This window comes from Nycticebus coucang, chromosome 6, assembly GCF_027406575.1.
Source record: "Nycticebus coucang isolate mNycCou1 chromosome 6, mNycCou1.pri, whole genome shotgun sequence".
Lineage (NCBI taxonomy): Eukaryota > Metazoa > Chordata > Mammalia > Primates > Lorisidae > Nycticebus > Nycticebus coucang.
Window position 1 is genome coordinate 45,660,690 of NC_069785.1, and position 21,056 is coordinate 45,681,745.

A 21,056-nucleotide genomic window follows, 5' to 3' on the forward strand; every position below is an offset into this window, starting at 1 on the left:
AACTTGCTGAGCAGAAGCTTTCCCAGCTTTCTCGCTGGAATCGCTGCTGAAGTGGCTATCCACTTACTCAGTGTGCCAAAACCGGTCTCACTCTGCCCCTGAGGGTTAGGGCTGCAAGGCGGCTCAAACCCCACCCTTAGGCTACTTGGTTGCTGGGTTACCAGCTCCCACCCGTTTGTAGCTCTGCGACCCTGAGGGCGGAGCTTGCCGGGGCAGATCACTGACAATGGATCCGTGTGACCCAGCACCAAACACTATTAGCTCCGTCTGGCTCAGCGGCTCAGACTGGGGCCCTAGACAACGGCCAAAGTTCTCCGCGCTCCGGCTCAGGCCTTCCCCAAGGCAGTTCAACTCAGTGCCAAGTCCAAGGACATCAAAACAGTTCACAGGTAAGGCCTTTCTGGTTTGCAGTCTCGCTGCTACTGAACTTACAGTTGTGGGCGGGTTTAGACGGATTGAACACACGCGACCACTTGCCGGTTTTCCATTGTTTTAGTCCTCCTCTTGGGGTCCAGAAGTCTCTCGCTGACTCCCTGTATCCTCATAGGAGTGATGATAGGCAGTTCCCACCAGCCAGAGATGCCTGGAGTCCTATCTCCCCAGATTCACGGTGCCCAGATGCAAGGAAGCTGTTACTCAGCTGCCATCTTGGTCCGCCTCCCAGAATTTTTAATAGTAAACATTTCTAAAGACTTGAGTCATCCTATAATGGAATGGGATCCCTTCCAGATAATAAATCCCCAATAACTAGAAGCAATGAGCATCAGCTAGATAATCTTCCTTTCAGTGGAACTCTTTTTTCTTTTCTTTTTTTTTTTTTTTTGAGACAGAGTCTTACTTTGTAAGAGTAGAGTGCAATGGTGTCACAGCTCACAGCAACCTCAAACTCTCCGGCTCAAGTGATTCTCTTGCCTCAGTCTCCTGAGTGGGCTGATAGGCTCCCGCCACAATGCCCAGATAGTTTTAAAGGCGGGGTCTCTCTCTTAATCAGGCTGGTCTCAAACTCCTGAGCTCAAGTGATCCACCCACCTTGGCCTCTCAGAGTGTTCAGTGGCATTCTAAAAGGAGCTCCTGCTATGTCAGATAGCAGAGATAGATTAATTCTGAGGTCCCTTCTAACACTAAAAATCTGTGGAACCCTTATTGATATGAACACAGCCCTGAAAAATGGCAAAGAAATGGAATAAAGGGACTCATTTGACTCTGAAACAGTTAAAAATGATGTTCAATTAAATTTAATGGGGCACAAGAGAAGCAACCTTAGTAGAATGGGCAATGGAAACAATACTTCTCAATTAGTTACACTAATAGCTTTCAGGATCTCCTTACTCCCACAGAGGACTTTGCCTACTCATCAGGGAGGGAAAGTGTGAAATTAGGACACTATCAGGAAGTAGAGGCTACAGAAAGGATGGGAGCTGCAAAGATAAAGTCAAGAAAAAGAGTCAGACGCAGGAACTGTGGAAAGAGTAGAAAGCCCAGGGCACAGACAGGTTCCACTGGCCTTAGGTCTTTCAGCATACCCTCCCTCAGAGACAGACCACAGAACAACTACCAGCAGTATTTATTAGACACTTATATTTTGAATTCTTTATTTCCAGGTACACTCTTCATTATCTTTTGCTGGAGTCAAAAAGACTGAAGCCATCCATCATCAACTTTCCTTATCTTCAAAGTTCATCAGTGCCTGCACTATGAAGGAAACGGACTGTGAGGCTGGAGAGTTGAGAATATTCAGAACATATAAATGTCTGGTGAGGACCCGCTTTTCTGGGTTCTAGGTTCCCACGCAAATCTTTACTAAGTGAAGCCAGGTAAGTCTCTGTATACTCTTTGCCATAGATAAGATAACTGGGATTAAAGAAGCTGTGTCCTGGGCAGCGCCTGTGGCTTAAGGAGTAGGGCGCTGGTCCCATATGCTGGAGGTGGTGGGTTCAAACCTAGCCCCGGCCAAAAAAAAAACCAAAAAAAAAAAAAGAAGCTGTGTCCTCCCTTGCTACAGTCTCCTCCCTTTCACCCTGTTCCCAGAGAACAAGTGGGAAAGCAGGACTGAGAGTCATTAGAAGGAGAAAGATGAACCTTAGGCAACATTTTGAAGTAAGAAAAGTCTGTCTTTGACATCCTGCATTAAATTCCAGGTTCTAATGTTATAAATTCCTTATTGCCTGCCTGTGCCCACTGTACACACACATAGTCTTACTCCCTAATTCCATTATTCTCTGAGTTGATTTCAACCAGATATAAGGAAGATTAATCCATAGTCTTTCAACCACGTATAAGGTAACATTAATCCATATTAAACTGTAAAAAAAAAAAGCCCCTAATTCTTGTTTGTTTTATTTTGTTACTTTTAGAGGAAAATTTTATTAATCCAAAGTAATCTCCAAGTGGTGAAATTTAGGGGAAATAATTTCAAGCAAACAGTTCTGAGCTTACATCAAACCCAACTATTTAAATCACATACTTCTCTCCGCTGAGGCTAACACAGGAGGGATGACAGGAAGAGAATTTGTAATTCATAAATCTCTTTGGGGTTTGGGGCAGTGGGTGCTTGTGGGCTTTCTGCTCACTTCTTGATCCCCATAGCTGTACAACTTGAGCCTGAGGCCCAAATCTGAAATTGTGGCCTTCAAAGATAAGGAACATGTACGGAAAGGGCGGGCTGCCCAAACAAAGCAATGGCCCACATTGTTCTAATTCCCAACAACTGGAATTGGGACACTCCCCTCTTGGGAAACAAGCTCTCAGATTTCAGGGAACTTGGGCGTCCCCTGCTGGAGAAGCAGTTTCTAGTTTTTTCTCTAAGTTCCAGGGAATTGGAACACTGATCCAGAATGTGAGGTATCAAAGAATTTGCCTTTATCCGTGAGGCAGAAATTGAGAACCTGAGATGACAGAGTAATGGACACCTTCTTCCTTCTCCCTAGCTAGCTATGATATATGCGTGTGTGTGTGTGTGTGTGTGTGTATGTATACAAAATGTCCATAAAGTTCGTGTGCAATTTACTATGTTAAACTATTTTAAATTGCACACTAACTTTATGTCCACCTTGTTTATCTCCATGTACTTAACTCTGAGCTCCCACGGCTGCCTTAACTTCATACCTGCAAACTCCTGCAGTTTCTTACGCTCTTCTAGGTTATACTGAAGCTTTTCTAGCAACTCAAAATATCGGAAGAGTGAATCTCTGGGCCAAACAACACGGTCATCTTGATCCATTTCCATTAACCCAGGCAGATTCTGGTGCACAAGAGTTTCCCAGTCCAATTTCTCTGTAGGGAGGAATGCTTCATTAAAACATGTGGCGATTATGTAAAGTTTGGTAAGAGATGAAAAATCCTATGGTGTGGCTGGGAACATGGGGATGGAAGAGGAAACAGGAAGCAGGGAGGCAAAAGAGTATATCACCAGGCGGCATCTGTGGCTCAGTGGGTGGGACACCGGCCCCATACACCAAGGGTGTCAATTTTGAACCTGGCCTGGGCCAAACTGCAACAAAAAAAACCCCAGGAGTTGTGGTGGGCACCTGTAGTCCCAGCTACTCGGGAGGCTGAGGCAAGAGAATCACCTAAGCCCAGGAGTTGGAGGTTGCTGTGAGTTGTGATGCCACAGTACTCTACCCAGGGTGACACAGTGAAACTCTGTCTCAAAAAAAAAAAAAGAATACATCACCAAGAGATTCTTTTTTACAATGAACAGAGAGAGTCACAGCTACATTTATCCAAAGTGAAGGAGAAGTAGAGAAGTACAGGGGGAAATTAAGAAGCACAAAAAGAGTAAGACCAGAAAATCAGACTGATAGAGAAAATTGGAAAGTAGATAAAATAAGAAAGCTCCTTTTAATATTGGGATGTCTCATAAAGAAGAAGAGGAGAAAAGAAACACTTGTACTCACCAATCAGTTCAGTATATCTGGATTCAGAAGAAGAGGAATAGGAGGAAGACATGGAGGAGGAAGAGGAGGAAAGCGGGTATTCTTTTCCTTTTGACAATGTCTCTTCTGTTTTTGATACTCCTATTATGTCCTCTTTGGTATCAATGGATTTGAAACCATCTACATCCTCTTTGCCATCGCTGGTTTTAAATTCTTCTTCATAAGCTTCTGATAAGTCTGAAGATACCCTTTGTCGACTTGGTCCTCTGTAAGTGAAAGGAAGAAAAAACTTTTTTTTTTTTTTAGAGATGAGGTCTCACTATGTTGTCCAGACTGGACTCAAGGGATCCTCCCACCTCAGCCTCCTAAATGGCTGGGGATTACAGGCATGTGCTACCACCTCCAGCTGAAAGGCGAAATTTTATGGTTTCAAAAATATTTACCAGATATGAGTAGTTCTTTCATTAGTCTCTTCCCAGCCCTGGCCAAACTCTAAACCTTGGACATAGGTAATGAGGACCAAATTACTCCCAAACTTCAATCTTGGATACTTCCAACCTTGATCATCCTCAATGTGTTATCCTTAACTCTTCTCTTCCCTCCCACATCAAGTTCATAGAGAAACCCTGGTGATAGGCTCGGCACCTATGGCTCAAGCAGCTAAGGTGCCAGACACATACACCTGAGCTGGTGGATTCTAATCCAGCCCAGGCCCGCCAAACAACGATGGCTGCAACCAAAAAATAGCGAGGCGTTGTGGCGGGCGCCTGTAGTCCCAGCTACTTGGGAGGCAGAGGCAGGAGAATCACTTGAGCCCAGGAGTTGGAGTTTGCTGCACTTTACCCAGGTGACAGCTTGAGGCTCTGTCTCAAAAAAAAAAAAAAAGAAAGAAAGAAACCCTGGTGTCAAAATGAAGGCTTTTATCAAAAAGACAGGCAACAACAAATGCTGGTGAGGATGTGCAGAAAGGGGAACACTTGTATACTGTTGGTAGGAATGTAAATTAGTGTAACTGCTATAGAAAGTGAAGTGTACACAGGGCCAGCCCATTGGCTCACACCTGTAATCCCAGCACTCTGGGAGGCAGAGGTGGGTAGATTGCTTGAGCTCAGGAGTTGGAGACCAGCCTGAGCAAGAGAGAGCCTGTCTCTACTAAAAATAGAAAAACTAGCTGAAAAAAAAAAAATAGAAAAACTACATGGCAGGTGCCTGTAGTCCCAGCTACTCTGGAGGCTGAGGCATGAGGATCATTTGAGCCCAAGAGTTTGAGGTTGATATGAGTTATGATGACACCATGGCACTCTAGTCTGGGCAACAAAGTGAGACTCTGGGGCGGTGCCTGTGGCTCAAAGGAGTAGGGTGCCGGCTCCATATGCTGGAGGTGGTGGGTTCAAACCCAGCCCTGGCCAAAAACTGCAAAAAAAAAAAATGAGACTCTGTCTCAAAAAATAAAAAATAGAAAAATTAGCTGGATGTGGTGGCCCAAGCCTGTAGACCCAGCTACTTAGGAGGCTGAGACAAGAGGATCACTTGAGCCCGGGAGTCTGAGGTTGCTGTGAGGTATGACACCACAGCACTTTAGCTTGAGGCAACAGAGTAAGACTCTGATTCAAAAAAAGAGTATAGAAGTTCCTTAAAAGACTAAAATAGAACTATCAGATGATCCAGCAATCAAGTCCCACTGCTGGGTACATATACAAAGGATAGGAATTCTGTATATTAAAAGGATTGCTTCACTCCCACCTTTATTACAGCACTGTTCACAATAGCAAAGTTTGGGAATAAACCTAAGTGTCCATCAGTGGATGAATGCATAAAGAAAGGATGCTACATATATACAATGGAATATCATATAGCCATAGAAAGAATGAAATCCTCCCATTTGCAACAACATAGAGGAACCAGAGAACATTATATTAAGTGAAATAAGCCAAGCATAGAAAGACAAATTTCATGTGTTTTTACTTATACATGAGAAAAAAATTTTGTTTTTTTTGGAGACAGAGTCTCAAGCTGTTGCCCTGGGTAGAGTGCTGTGGCGTCATGGCTCACAGCAACCTCCAACTCCTGGGCTCAAGTAATCCTCTTGCCTCAGTTTTTCTATTTTTAGTAGAGACGAGGTCTTGAGTTTGTTCAGGCTGGTCTCGAACTCATGAAATCAAGCTATCCACCTGCCTTGGCCTGCCAGAGTGCAAGGATTACAGGCATGAGCCACCATGCCTGGCCTATGAGAACTAAATATTAAAAACAAACAAACAAAAATGGCTGGCTCAGTGCCTTGTAGCTCAGCTGCTAGGGCGCTGGCCACATACACTGGGGCTGGCGGGTTCAAACCCAGCCCTGGCCTGCTAAACAACAATGACCACTACAACAAAAAAATACCCAGGTGTTGTGGTGGGCACCTATAGTCCCTGCTACTTGGAAGGCTGATGCAAGAGAATTGCTTAAGCCCAAGAGTTTGAGGTTGCTGTGAGCTGTGATGCCACAGCATTCTACCGAGTGCAACTAAATTGAGACTCTGTCTCAAAAAAAAAAAATTGCTCTCATGGAGACAGAGAGTAGAATGATGGTTACCAGAGGCTGGGAAGGGTAGTGGGGAAGAGGGAATAAAGTGGCAGTGGTTAATGGGTGCAAAAATATAGTTAGATATAAAATGAATAATGTTTGATAGTATAACAAGGTAACTATAATCAACAATACATTTGGGTATACATTAAAGTAACTAAAAGAGTGGAATTGGAATGTTACTAATAAATGCCTGAAGTGATGAATACCCCAATCATCCTCAATTGATTAATTCACATTGTAGGCCTGTATCAAAATATCACATGTACCCTAGAAAGACACACAACTATTAAGCATCCATAATTAAAAACTTTTTTTTTTTTTTTTTGTAGAGACAGAGTCTCACTATACCGCCCTCAGGTAGAGTGCTGTGGCGTCACACGGCTCACAGCAACTTCTAACTCTTGGGCTTACGCGATTCTCTTGCCTCAGCCTTCCGAACAGCTGGGACTACAGGCGCCCGCCACAACGCCCGGCTATTTTTTTGTTGCAGTTGACCAGGGCTGGGTTTGAACCCGCCACCCTAGGCATATGGGGCCGGCGCCCTACTCACTGAGCCACAGGCGCCGCCCTAATTAAAAACTTTTTAAAAAGAGATCCTGTTGACTCTACCTTCAAAATATATATCTTTTCTCACTAACTCACTGGTAGCAACTTGGTGATCTCAACTCTTGCCTGGACAGTAGCACTGCCTCCGAACTGACCTCTTTGCTCTTTCTCTTGTTCTTCTATAGTCTATCATCAAAATGGCAACCAGAGTAATCCTTCTTAAATGTAAGTTACTTTTTTCTTTTTTGAGACAGATCTAACTTTGTCACCCTCAATAGAGTGCTGTGGCATCATAGCACACAGCAAACTCAAACTCCTGGGCTTAAGTGATTCTCTTGTCTCAGCCTCGCAAGTAGCTAGGACTACAGGCACCTGCCACAACGCTTGGCTATTTTTATTTTTTGGTTGTAGTTGTCATTGTTTGCCAGGCCTGGGCTGGATTTGAACCTGCCAGCTCCGGTGTATGTGGCTGGTGCCCTAGCTGCTTGAGCTACAGGTGCTGAGCCAGTAATTATTTCTTAATGGATGAGTGAGTTTCTTTTCATTTTTATTTATTTATTTATTTATTTTTTGGAGACAGAGCCTCAAGCTGTTGCCCTGCTATGGCATCACAGTTCACAGCAACCTCCAACTCCTGGGCTGAAGTGATTCTCCTACCTCCGCCTCCCAAGTACCTGGGACTACAGGTGCCTGCCACAACGCCCAGCTATTTTTTGGTTGCAGCCGTCATTGTTGTTTGGAGGGCCCGGGCTGGATTTGAACTCACCAGCTCAGGTGTATGTGGCTGGCGCCTTAGCCCCTTGAGCCATAGGCGCTGAGCCGATGAGTGAGTTTCTTATTTCTTCTTCTGCTCTTTTGTCCACTATTAAATACTCAGGATCTAGAATAGTATCTGTTTCATTAAAAGTATTTGTGTTAATTTCCTGTGACCATCATAACAAATTAGCATAAACTTTGTGGCTTAAAATAATGGAAATGTATCATTCTGGAGGCCAGAAGCCTGAAATGAAGGTTGGCAGGACCATACTCCCTCGGGAGTTTCTAGGGAAGAAGGTTCCTGGCCTCTTCTACCTTCTGGCAGCTGCCTGGCATTCTTCAGCTTCCCTTGGTTTGTGGCTACAACACTCCAATCTCTTATTTCCATCTTCATATTCCCTTCCATTCTCTGTGTCTGTCTTCTCTTCTGTCTCTTATATCTCTTGTTATTGCATTTAGGGACCACCTGGATAACCTGGGATGATCTTATCTCCAGATGCTTAACTTAATCACATCTGCAAAGACCTTTCCAAATTAGGTCACATTCACAGGTTCTGGGGAGTTAGGACATGGACATATCATTTTGGGGGCCACCATTCAACAGACTACAATAAAGAGTTACCGAATGAATGAATTCTTTCTTAAAACTAATCTTCATCTTTAGTTTTCCACCCTCTCCTCTTTCAAGTGTTTAATCCCAGTTCACATATACAAGGCTAACCTGGTATCCATTTTGCTATGGCTTGACCTCATTGCCTCAGGGGACAGGTTTTGTCTCCTGCAAAGGAAAAAAACCAAGAGTGAAGAGAACTAGCCAAGCTAAGGAATTCAAATCAGGGCTTAGCACCTGTAGCTCAGAGGAGCTCATAGGTTTGAACCCAGCCCGGGCCTGCCGAACAACAGTGACAACTAAAACCAAAAAATAGCCAGGCATTGTGGCAGGTGCCTGTGGTCCCAGCTACGTGAGGGCGACATAGTGAGACTCTGTCTCAAAAAAAAAAAAAAAAGAATTCAAATCAGAAAGTAAACAAATTGTAGTCAAGGTGTAAAAAAAGAATGGAGAAGTTCCCACAGCAGGTGAAGAATCAGGCAATATTCTAGAGTAGCAGTTCTCAACTTGTGAGACAAGACCCACAGGAACTGTATTGAAGGGTTGCAGCATTAGGAAGGTTGAGAACCACTGTTCTAGAGCTAGAGAATTCTTAACTTTGGGAGCAAATATTCTCTCACAAACAGAAATGGGGTGAAGGCCAAGGAATACAAATGGAGAATAGGGCAGTGCCTGTGGCTCAGTGAGGAGGGTGCCAGCTCCATATACCAAGGGTGGCAGGTTCAAACCTGGCCCCAGCCAAACTGCAACAACAACAAAAAAATAGCTGGGTGTTGTGGCGGGCACCTGTAATCCCAGCTACTCGGGAGGCTAAGGCAAGAGAATTGCCTAAGTCCAAGAGCTGGAGGTCGCTGTGAGCTGTGATGTCACAGCACTCTACTGAGGGCAACAAAGTGAGATTCTGTCTCAAATAAATAAAATAAAATAAATAAAAATGGGGAATAAACTCAGGAAACCTGTGAGAAATAAAGTTGGAATTGAAAATGAGGAATCAGGTGGCACCTGTAGCTCAGTAAGTAGGGCATTGGCCATATACACCGAGGCTGGCAGGTTCGAACCCGACCTGGGCCAGCTAAAACAACAAAGATAACTGCAACAAAAAAAATAGCCTGGGTACCACCTGTGGCTCAGTGAGTAGGGCGCCAGCTCCATATACTGAGGGTGGCAGGTTCAAACCCAGCTCCGGCCAAACTGCAACAAAAAATAGCCAGGCGTTGTGGCGGGTGCCTATGGTCCCAGCTACTCCGGAGGCTGAGGCAAGAGAATCGTCTAAGCCCAAGAGCCGGAGGTTGTTGTGAGAGGTGACACCATGGCACTCTACCGAGGGCAACAAAGTAAGACTATGTGTCTAAAAAAAAAAAAAAAAAGAAAAGAAAAACAGAAAGAAAAATAGCTGGGGCTCAGAGCCTGTAACTTAGCGGCTAGGGCGCCAGCCACATACACCAGAGCTGGAGGGCTTGAAACCAGTCTGGGCCTGCCAAACAACAAGTACATCTACAACCAAAAAATAGCCAGGCGTTGTGGGGGGCACCTGTAGTCCCAGCTACTTAGGAGCGGAGGCAAGAGAAGTGCTTAAGCCCAAGAGTTTGAGGTTGCTGTGAGCTATGACATCAAGGCACTCTACCCAGGGCGACAGCTTGAAATTCTGTCTCAAAAAAAAGAAAAAAAAAAATGGGGAATCAGACCTCTGGATAATCCGACGCTTGAATATGTCAGCTTTGTGCTGAACCTCCAGATGTGTCATCTCCTCACTCAGCTCTTTCCTGATATTCTGGAAATTAGTAACTGCCCCAAAGGGCCATTAGGAATTGGGAGGTGATAGTGACTAGACCTGGGGAGAGGGCTTGGGTGGGAGAAACCAAGAGAAATATCCATTCCAGGACCCAAGCCTACCTGTTGCAGTAGGTTCTCTCTACCCATAATCCACCACTGCCAGCTTTCAGACTAATTTCTTCCCAATCACCCTACCCACCAAATTCCATCTCCTCTATGCTTACCCATCATGGCCACTATAATATTTCGAAAGATAATGGAGCCAAGCAACAACCAAAGGATGACATACAGGCTGCTGAAGAAGCGGCCGACTTCAGGCACCTTCCAGATATCCTGAAGTAGTGCATACCAATGATCCAGGGTGAAGAGAATGAACACTGTCACCAGAGAATTCATCAGGTCACTAAAGTAAAAGGCATGTGAATAGACAGAAGTAAAGATCTAAACCTCTCAGAAACTGTTATCATTCTTACTTTTAAAGCAACAAAAGAACATTTCTCTGTACTAAATTTTTAGCTTATCATTCTTCAGGATTTTTTGTTTTTGAGATAGGGTCTTCTTCTACCTCCCAGGCTGGTGTGTAGTTACTTGATCATAGCTCACTGCAAGCTCCAAATCTGAGACTCAAGTGATCCTCCTGCCTCAGGTCACGAAGTAGCTGGGACCACAGGCACGTGCCACCTTCTCCAGATAATTTTTCTTATTTTTTAAATAAAGACAGGGTCTTGCTATGTTGTCTAGGCTGATCTCAAACTCCTGGCCTCAATTAATCTTGCCATCTCAGCCTCCCAAAGTGCTGGGATTACAGGCATGAGCCTTTTTGCCTGGCCCATTCTTCACTCTGAAATTGTTTTATTAAGTTTTCCCTTGTCATGAATAATCTATTCCACTACTCCTGGGGCATAGTGACAACTCAATAAATAGATAATTGATTCAATTTTTAAAAGATGAATGAATCACCAATGAGATACAATTTTTCCTAAGGTCATTCTTCACTTCTCCTTGGTTTCTACTTAACAGAAGATTGCTCATAAATTTACCAAACATCATTTCTATTTATTTCACTGGTATGAACTGATAGGCAAGTAGGGATGGATATGTGACATAAACACATGTGATCACAAATAATGGATAATGATGAATATATACAGGTAATACTTAAGATTATAAAATTAATAATAGTTATTTTAAAATTAATAAAAATTGATACTTTCATGAGACTATGTGATTAAAAGCTATATTAGGAAGATATATAAATTTTCATTCTTTCCCTTTTAGTTCCCCATATATAATTTATTGAAAACATCAGGGCTTGTATAAGGTGAATTCTAGGACTTTCCTAACTCAATATATTTATAGAATCTAAGAGAAACCCGAGAGTTGCTGACAAGATTGGATTTAATTGGCTCGGTGCTGGTAGCTCAGGGCTTAGAGTGCCGGCCACATACACCAGGCCTGGCAGGTTTGAACCCAGCCCAGGCCTGCTAAACAATGACAACTACAACAAAGAAATAGCAAGGCATTGTGGCAGGCACCTGCAGTCCCAGGAGGCTGAGACAAGAGAATCTTTTAAGCCCAAGAGTTTGAGGTTGCTGTGAGCTGTAATGCCAGCTACCAAGGGCGACATAGTGGAACTCCGTCTCAAAAAAAAAAAAGATTGGGTTTAATTCATAAATAGGATTATCTACTTAAGTTGATTTTCTTCTAGCAATCAATATTTTCGAAACATAGATCTTAGCTGGATTTTACTTTTTTTTTTTTTTTGAGACAGAGTGTCACTCTGTTGCCCAGGCTAGAGTGCCGTGCTATCAGCCTAGCTCACAGAAACCTCAGATTCCTGGGTTCAAGCAATCCTTTTGCTTCAGCCTCCCACCTATCTGGGACTACAGATGCCCAACACGATGCCTAGTTAATTTTTCTCTTTTTAAAAGTAGTGATGGTGCCATCTTAGCACTCTGGGAGGCCGAAGCAGGTAGATTCCTAAACTCACAGGTTTGAGACCAGCCTGAGCAAGAGTGAGATCCTGTCTCTAAAAAAAAAAAAAGCTTGGCATTGTGGAGGGCACCTGTAGTCCCAGCTACTTGGGAAGCTGAGGCAAGAGAAGCACTTGAGCCCAAGAGTTTGAGGTTGAGCTATGACGCCACAGCACTCCACCAAGGATAACAAAGTGAGACTCTGTCTCAAAAATAAATAAATAAAAACAGAGATGGGGTCTTGCTCTTGATTAGGCTGGTCTTAAACTCTTGAGCTCAAGGGATCCTCCCATGTTGGCCTTCCAAAGTGCTAGGATTACAGACATGAGCCACCATAGCTGGCCTGGATTTTACTTTTAAATGAGATCCCGTCTCTACAAAAAACAGTAAAATTAGCTGGGTGTCTTGTGCACCTGTAGTCCCAGCTACTTGGGAGGCTGAGGCAGAAGGATTGCTTGAGTTCAGGAAGTTGAAGTTGCTGTGAGTTATGATGACATCATTGTACCAGGGGACAGAGCAAGACCATATCTCAAAAAAAAGAAAGAGAGAGAGAGAGAGAAGGAAAGAAGGAATGAAGGAAGGAAGAAGGAGAAGGGAGGGAGGGAAAAGCTGATAAGAGTGAGTTTGAATTTGCAAAACCCAGAATAAATCCAGAACTAGATGCCCTATTTCCTCCTTATTTATGTTCTATTCCAATTTCTTGGAATAAACAATACTTTTTGAATTACTATACTTTGGATAAGCTTCCCGGTCTCTTACCTAAATTCTCTGCCCTCACCCAGGCTTCCCCCAGCCCTGCCTACGAGAAGAACACGTGGTACTCCAAGTCCGGACGAGTTGAACGGGTATACTCTGCGAAGAAGTGGACACCAGTCACAGCAAAAATGTAGAAGAAGATGAGCAGCAACATCAGGAGGAAGGTCATGCTCTAGAGGTCATGACTTCAAGTCAGAGGTGGGCCAAACAAGGCTGATCGCCACTGACAGCCCAGTCAAGCCCACCTGGAAATCCCCCACCAAATCCTCCCTTTTGCTCTGAGCCCAGTCATCTCTGAACCACAGCAGAGGTCCCCAGCTCTTTCTTGTCAATCACATTTCAGAGGACTTTTTGTTGCCTTCCTTAACATACCCAGACTTGTTTCACATTAAATGTTAAACCTCTGTGTTTATCCACTTTCCCCCTCTGCTTTAGCTTGCAACAATCAAATCACCTTGAGGGCCCTGACCAGGGCCAAAATAATAACTCGGATTTGACGGAATCGTGCAAAGAGTTTGAGAGACCGCAGCACCCGGCAGATCCTCAGAAACTGGAGCCACACAGACTGGCTTGTCACCCCTCCCAACACCACAATCTCAGGAAGCAGGGACTGTGGAAAACACAGATTATGAATAAAATTTGCCCAAAGCACCCAAGCTTTTGTCCCTTATTCATCTCTTCTTCATAGATCCTTGGGCATTATCCCTTGAATAGCATTCTCTTAACGGTTTGCTATTCAGCCCTTTTTTTTTTTTGCAGTTTTTGGCTGGGCCTGGGTTTAAACCCACCACCTCCAGCATATGGGGCCTGCGCCCTACTCTATTGAGCCACAGGCGCCGCCCCAGTCTGCCTTTTTTTTTTTTTAAGAGACAGAATCTCACTATGTTGCCCTTGGTAGAGTCCCATGGCATCACAGCTCACAGCAACCTCAAACTCTTGGGCTCAAGCGATTCTTTTGCCTCAGCCTCCCAGGTACCTGGGACTACAGGTGCCTGCCCCAATGCCCGGCTATGTTTCGTTGCAGTTGTCATTGTTGGTTAGCTGGCCTGGGCCGGGTTTGAACTCGCCAACTTTGGTGCACATGGCTGGTGCTGTAACCACTGTGCCATGGGTGCCAAGCCTGGCACATGTTTTTGTTGGGGCTGATGGTGTGGTTAGATCACCTTGCTCCTAATACCAACAATTCCTGCAATGAGTGACTTTTAGTTTTAGCAAAATAACCAAAAGAATGAAGTTAGATAAATTTCTATTTGTTTCCAAAGCATGTTAGCTTTTCTTGTTCTTTTGATTCACCTAGGCACATTCCTCATCCCACTAAACTAATCCTCAGGATATCTATTCTTACCAACATGGTAACAACAAAGTCAAAGACATTCCAGGCACTCTTCCAGAAAAGAAGAAAGCTGGATAGCCACATAAGAAGGATCTCCAGGATGAAAATAAGCAAGATAAACCAAGCTGCCACCTCTAAAGTCAGCTTCAATGGCCATAGTTTGGCATTTGTGGATTCCATCAATTCTGTTAGGGTAGAGCAAAGAAGGAATAAAAGTTAAGAAAACAGGAAGCTGAATGATGCAGAATGATCACTTATAAATCAGAGATGTGCCCAACTCTATTCCATTTTTTTTAGAGTTTCTCTTCTTAACACTGTTGCTTCAACCTGTGAATTACAAGGGAGCACAGAAGTGGCCATGAAAACTCATCTGTTGATATCCATATTTCTACCAGCTGCAAGTCACTTCCTATCTACTGGGGGCTGGAGGGAGGGTGAGGGCAAGGTTAGCCCTAAGAGATTAGTCTTTTTAACTACCCCCCCCACCCTACCTCTGCCTGCTATATTGTTACCTCAGTTTTAAAGTTCAATATAAAGAAATGAGTCTTTAGAGTAGAATGAAAATATAGGGCCATGATATCTAAAGTACTTTATGAGGCATATAGAAATAAGAAGCCAGATTCACAGGATATACTGATTTATAATAAGAAGTTATTATACTTGGGAGCTGTATGGTCTCACATCTGTAATCCCAGAACTTCAGGAGGCCCAGGCAGGAGGATTGCTTGAGGCTAGAAGTTCAAGACCAGCCTGGGAAACATAGCATGACCCCACTCCAACAAAAAAATTTAAAAAATTGGTGCTACATGCCTGTAATTCCAGCTACTATGGAGGCTGAGGCAGTAGGATCACTTGAGCCCAGGAATTTGAGGTTATAGTGAGCAATGGTCATGATCAGGCCACTGCACTCTAGCCTGGTTAACAGAGTGAAAAGAATTACTGTCTCTTAAAACTCACTTGGTTCAGGTGGCACCTGTGGCTCAAAGGAGTAGGGCCCTGGCCCCGTATGCCAGACGTGGTGGGTTCAAACCTAGCCCTGGCCAAAAACAAAAAACAAACAAAAAAACTCACTTGGTTCTTTATATGTTAGCTTTGTTTTTTAAACTTTCCCTTTCTTCTCTCCCTATAACTAATTTTGTTCTGCAAAGCAAACTGAATCTCATACTTCCTCTCTAGAATCCTGCTATTATTTTTAACTGCAATTCCATAATTCATTTCCTTTATCTGTTAATTCCTTCATTGTTTTTATATAATAGGGGTACACCATGATCTAGAAAAAAATGGATAACAAAATAGATTTAAGAGATAAAAAAAAAAAAAAAAAAACAAAATAGATTTAAGAGATAAATAAGAATTAGGTGGCGCCTGTGGCTCAAGGAGTAGGGCGCCAGTCCCACATGCCGGAGGTGGCGGGTTCAAACCCAGCCCCGGCCAAAAAACCACAAAAAAAAAAAAAAGAGATAAATAAGAATCAACATTGGGGTGTTATGGCTTTACTATTATTTCTTTTTTTTTTGAGACATAGCGTCAAGATGTCGCCCTGGGTAGAGTGACGTAGCATCACAGCTCACAGTAACCTCAAACTCTTAGGCTTAAGCGATTCTCTTGCCTCAGCCTCACAGTAGCTGGGACTACAGGTGCCCGCCACATCGCCCAGCTGTTTTTTTTTTTGTTGCAATTGTCACTGTTGTTTAGCAGGCCCAGGCCAGGTTTGAACCACCACCCTCAGTGCATGTGGCCGGCTGGGGAACCATTGTGCTATGGGCGCTGAGCCCTAACATGAACATTTTTTTACATTTTAGTATTTCTGAAATTATTTTAACTAATTTACATATATATGTATTTCTTTTTTCTTTTGAGACAGAGCCTTACTCAGTTGCCCCAGGTAGAGTGCCATGGTGTCATCATAGCTTACAGCAATCTCAAACTCTTGAGCTCAACAGATCCTCTTGCCTTAGCCCCCTGAGTAGCTGGGACTCCAAGTGCCCACCACAATATCTTACTAGTTTCTTTTCTTTTCTTTTTTTTTTTCTATTTTAGTAGAGACGAGTCTTTTTCGTACTCAGGCTGGTCTTGAACTCCTGAGCTCAAGGGATCTGCCCACCTCAGCCTCCCATTGTGCTATGGTTACAGGCATGAGCCACTGTGTCCGGCCCATATTTAGTATGTATCTTACAATCAATTACAAGTCCCAGTTTAATTCAGAATGATTTTTACTTCTAAGTGGTAAATAAATAGTGTACTTCACCTTTGATGAAGCTTGGATTCAATAAAATACAACATTTTTTCAATAACAAATTCTGCTTCTCAGAAGCATGGGATTATACTATTAGAAAGAGCTAAGGACTACATTTGTTGCTGGAAAATGGAATGCTATCATTTTTATTCAATTGTCTTCATAAAATAAGAAACCAAAGTAAGAACCCAAACCCTGAAGTAGTTTAAAGTAAGGGTCTTGGAAAGAAGAATCTGATAGTTGGATTAGGAAAATCCAAATTACAGAAGAAGTAGCTCTTTTACTCTCTGGAAAAAAGGGATGGCTGGGTGTGGTGGCTCACACCTACTGTAATCTTAGCACTCTGGGAGACCAAGGCAGGAGGACTGCCTGAGCTCACAGCAACCTCAAACTCATGGGCTCAAGTGATCCTCTTGCTTCAGCCTCCCAAGTAGCTAAGATTACAGGCATCAGCCATAATGCCTGGCTAATTTTTTGAGACAGGATCTCACTCTTGCTCAGGCTGGTCTTGAACTCCTGAGCTCAGGCAATCCACCCACTTTGTCCTCCCAGAGTGCTAGGATTACAGGTGTGAGCCACTGTACCCAGCCCCAAATCTTTTCTTTTTCCAGCCCCAAATCTTAATGTTTATCATAAAAATTAGTCTGTTCTTGGCTCTGTGCCTATAGTTCAAGAGGCTAAGGCACTAGCCACATACACCAGAGCTGGCGGGTTCAAATCCAGCCAGGGCCTGACAAACAATAATGACAATTACAACCAAAAAGTAGCTGGACGTTGTGGCGGGCACCTGTAGTCCCAGCTACTTGGGAGGCTGAAGCAAGAGAATCGCTTAAGCCAGGAGTTGGAGGTTGCTGTGAGCTGTGATGCCATGGTATTCTACCCAAGGTGACAGCTTGAGGCTCTGTCTCAAAAAATAAAAAAAAGAAAAAGAAAAAAAAATTAGTCTGTTTGGCTCAGCGCCTGTGCTTGACAGCTAGGGCGCTGGCCACATACATCAGAGCTATCAGGTTCTAACCCAGCCTGGGCCTGTTAAACAACGACATCTACAACGAAAAAATAACTGGGCACTGTGGCAGGTGCCCGTAGTCCCAGCTACTTGGGAGGCTGAGGCAAGAGAATCACTTGGACCCAAGAGTTTTAAGTTGCTGTGAGTGGTGACACAATGGCACTCTAACGAGGGTGACACAGTGAGACTCTATCTCAAAAAAAAGAAAAATTAGTCTCCTCAAAGAAATTTGTTAATCACAAATAATTTCCCTTTGCAAAATTTCTGCTGCCTTTCTACCACGAAAATATGCTTAATAAGATACAATTTTCATGAGCTTGCCAGATAACTCCCAGTCTAGCAATCTATGCTCTGGCACAGAGATCATTGTTTCAAATTCAAACTGTATTACCAAATAAAATGGCTAGTGTTACTGTATTTTGATTTGTCTATCAGATCTAGGGAATCCTATACATTTACTGTTATTTCATTCCAAGAGTTAAGATTACATCCCTAACCCCACAAGGCAAATACAGGCTAGTGATCACATAATAGTAAATTGTGACTTAGTTCAAAATGCTCACTATTATGGAAGGAAATAAAACACCTCCAACTATACAGTATACTGTAATGAATCAGAGACATCAATTATTGTTTTATATTTAAACATCTTTGACCTGGCTGTATTAAAGGACTGTGTTAAAATGGGAAAGTTCCTCAAAACAATGTGGATGAAACAAGTATTTCTACAGTTCTTTCATCATTTCTGAGAACATCTGAGATGCTCATCAAATGAACTCACTGATTCTCCAGATGTCCTTCTGTTTTTAATATACTTCATATAACTTATGACTGGTTTAAGTCATTTCCTTTTTAAGTAATTTAAGTCATTTAATAGGTTAGTTGTACCTAACTTTACATACTTTATGAGCTTTCTTATTTGTATTTAAATAATCTTTCTATTATAGTTGTAAAATGTAAATGTTGAATTATTCACTGATAGACACCACCCTCTTTAATAGAAAAGGTTAATTCAAACAAATATTGAACTAAATTGACTATAAATAAAACTGGTCTTCCCATTTCTAGTTCCCTTGCTACAAATTACATTCTACCTCTAAGTGTCTAGACTACCCAATATCTACAAAATTCTCTAGAGCCCTCCAAATGTTTCCAGATCTTACCAGTTACACAAATCCTACTCCAGAGAGCTTAATATTAATTGTCCTTATCACAATTCAAATGACATTCAAAAATGTAAAATGATCAAGTTAGAAGAAAAATGATTCCCATTCACTTCCTCTTTCATTCATGTTAGTTCTCACCTATTTCAACCATCAATACAATTGTATTCAAAAAGATAAGGAAGATGATAAAGTTCTTGAAGAGAGAACCTGTTTTTTTTTTTTTTTAAGGAAACTAGAGTGTAGTTCTGATTTTTATGCAGCTGAAATAATAAAAGCAGTGATAATGAGAAGAAAAGAGTTTTGGAAGGGTAAAATAAGTCATCAGACAAATGATGAACAGCCACGAATGACAGGAAAGGATACACTCGAGAACCCATCCAGCCCACAAGGAAAGAGGTGGCCTCTGACTGCATCGGACTCGAAGCCTGCTCAACATCCTCTGGGCATGTGAAATCCGTCCTGCACGTTGAGGCTTTACGGAGAAGCGCACTAGCTGGTGTTGATCTCCCAACATAAGTTTCTTCTGACGGGCAGGATCTATAGCAAACATTTTAAAAGGACAGTGGATAAATACAGACAAGTAGGTTTGGAGGCAGGGATACTGGTCCACTTCACGCAGAGGCTTGCCTTCCTGCTGTTCCTTCTCACATCAACTCCAAATCCTGTTAGTTTGGAGCATGAGCTAATAATGTATTGTTTATGAGCAGCACTGTCCATGCCCACAAATACAAGCAGAAGGTTTAACCCTTCAAGATTCAAGTGGTTTTGGTAAAAACTTTTCCAAGTCAGGCAATGTTACTAGCTATCTTAGGCCGAAAAATGAGTAACATGGGTTCTATCTCCTGGATTCAAAGAGTTTTTGATTTTGTTTTGTTTTTTTTAGAGACAGAGTCTCACTTTGTCACCTTAGGTAGAGTGTTGTAGCATCACAGCTCACAGTAACCTCAAACTCGGGGGCTTAAGCGATTTTCTTGCCTCAGCCCCCCGGCCACAGCGCCCAGCTATTTTTGGTTGTGGTTGTCATTGTTCAGCAGGCCTGGGCCGGGTTTGAACCCACCAGCCCTGGAGCCCTACCCACTGAGCCCAGAGCCAGATTCAAAGAGTTTTATTCGGCTGGGCACCTGTGGCTCAAGTGGCTAAGGCGCCAGCCACATACACCAAGCTGGCAGGTTTGAATCCAGCCTGGGTCCGCCAAACAACAAGGATGGCTGCAACCAAAAAATAGCCAGGCGTTGTGGTGGGCACCTATAGTCCCAACTACTTGGGAGGCAGAGTCAGGAGAATAGCTTGAGCCCAGGAGCTGGAGGTTGCTGTGAGCTGTGATGTCATAGCACTCTACCCAGGGTGACAGCTTGAGGCTCTGTCTCAAAAAAAAAAAGAGTTTTATTCATAATATCGAGTTTGGTGTAATCTCTAAACCAGTAACCAAACCAACTTCCCTTGAATTCTCCCCCCCCACCCAAGATTTGTCTTTCTTTGGAGGATGTCAATAGCAGACTTAGAGTAGGGAAGAAATACGTTGCTGACCAAGTAACTCCCGGAGAGTGTGTCGTGGCACTGCTTGGCTCAAGCCTTGCAAATGTTCAATGAGAGAGAAAGTATCAATGAGACGTGAACGAATGGCATCAGCTCGGGGCAGTTGCACATGCCCTGGTTCATGACAACTGCTCATGTCTGTTAAGAAAATGGAAGAATCAAGTGTCATTTCATTCTTGCACTTGCATCAAGGATTAGCACTTTCCTGCCCCTCCTCCCCACCCTCTTTCCCCTTAAGGTGCCCCAAACTAGGAACTAGGAGCAGTTGGAAGAAAACAAATACATCCTCCTAAGACTCAATGTTTTCTGAAAACAAAAGGGAGTCGTAAGAGATATTGCAGTCAACCAAGTGGCAAAAAACTTTCATTTTGTGACGGCATTTCTAAAAAAAAAGAAAAAAAACTTCAAAAACTAATTTTAAAAAATGCAGCAGCCACAAGGACAGGGACCCGCGGCTGGACAAAGAAAACTCCGGGTCCGGCCAGGACTAGAGGAAATTGGACCATGGGGGTTAGGGGGTAGTGGGAGCGCTTAGGCTGCTCCCAAAAGAAAAACCTAGTGAAGAGGAACTGGACAAAACGCAGCAGCCTGACATTTTGAAAATGTGGTGTCCGGTCCCAAGTGTGTCCACCCCAATACTCCTTGAGGGCTGGCTCCTTCTCCTTAATCCCCGCCTCTGGGCCTCACCTCGGCCCAGTTCTCTTCGCCCACTCAGCCCTGACTTCACTCCTCAGCTTCGGGCTCTGGCGCCCCCCTGAGCGCGGCTCGCCGCACCGCACAGAACGAGCTCAGAACCGGCTCCCAGCCTCCCTGCGCCCCTTTTCCAACCCCTTCCTGCCCGATGCTCAGGATTCTGTGAGCCCCACGCCCCCGCTCGCCCCCGACCCCAGTCCGGATCCGAGCCCCGGGCTCAGCCGAGCTC

At 43.6% G+C, this 21,056-nt stretch overlaps 1 protein-coding gene across 4 annotated transcripts; it reads right to left on the reverse strand.

Moving 5' to 3' along the window:
- Positions 1-1,212: 1,212 nt before the first annotated feature.
- On the reverse strand, positions 1,213-21,009 carry CATSPER2 (cation channel sperm associated 2). Of its 4 annotated transcripts, XM_053595737.1 has the most exons (13): positions 20,822-21,009; positions 20,126-20,272; positions 18,962-19,135; positions 18,737-18,805; positions 14,203-14,375; positions 13,312-13,467; positions 12,905-13,029; positions 10,353-10,531; positions 10,041-10,140; positions 8,467-8,523; positions 3,897-4,141; positions 3,106-3,273; positions 1,213-1,692 (listed from the first exon to the last, which is right to left on the reverse strand). In XM_053595737.1, the coding sequence occupies exons 2-13, from the start codon at positions 20,268-20,270 to the stop codon at positions 1,655-1,657; spliced, it is 1,629 nt and encodes a 542-aa protein (XP_053451712.1). In that variant the 5' UTR covers positions 20,271-20,272; positions 20,822-21,009; the 3' UTR covers positions 1,213-1,654. The 4 variants fall into 4 exon arrangements, with proteins under 4 accessions (XP_053451712.1, XP_053451714.1, XP_053451716.1 ...); XM_053595739.1 differs by lacking the exons at positions 13,312-13,467; positions 14,203-14,375 and having other exon boundaries at positions 12,861-13,029; positions 20,822-21,006; XM_053595741.1 differs by lacking the exons at positions 18,962-19,135; positions 20,126-20,272; positions 20,822-21,009 and adding an exon at positions 15,148-15,226 and having other exon boundaries at positions 18,737-18,761.
- Between the last annotated feature and the right edge of the window lie 47 nt (positions 21,010-21,056).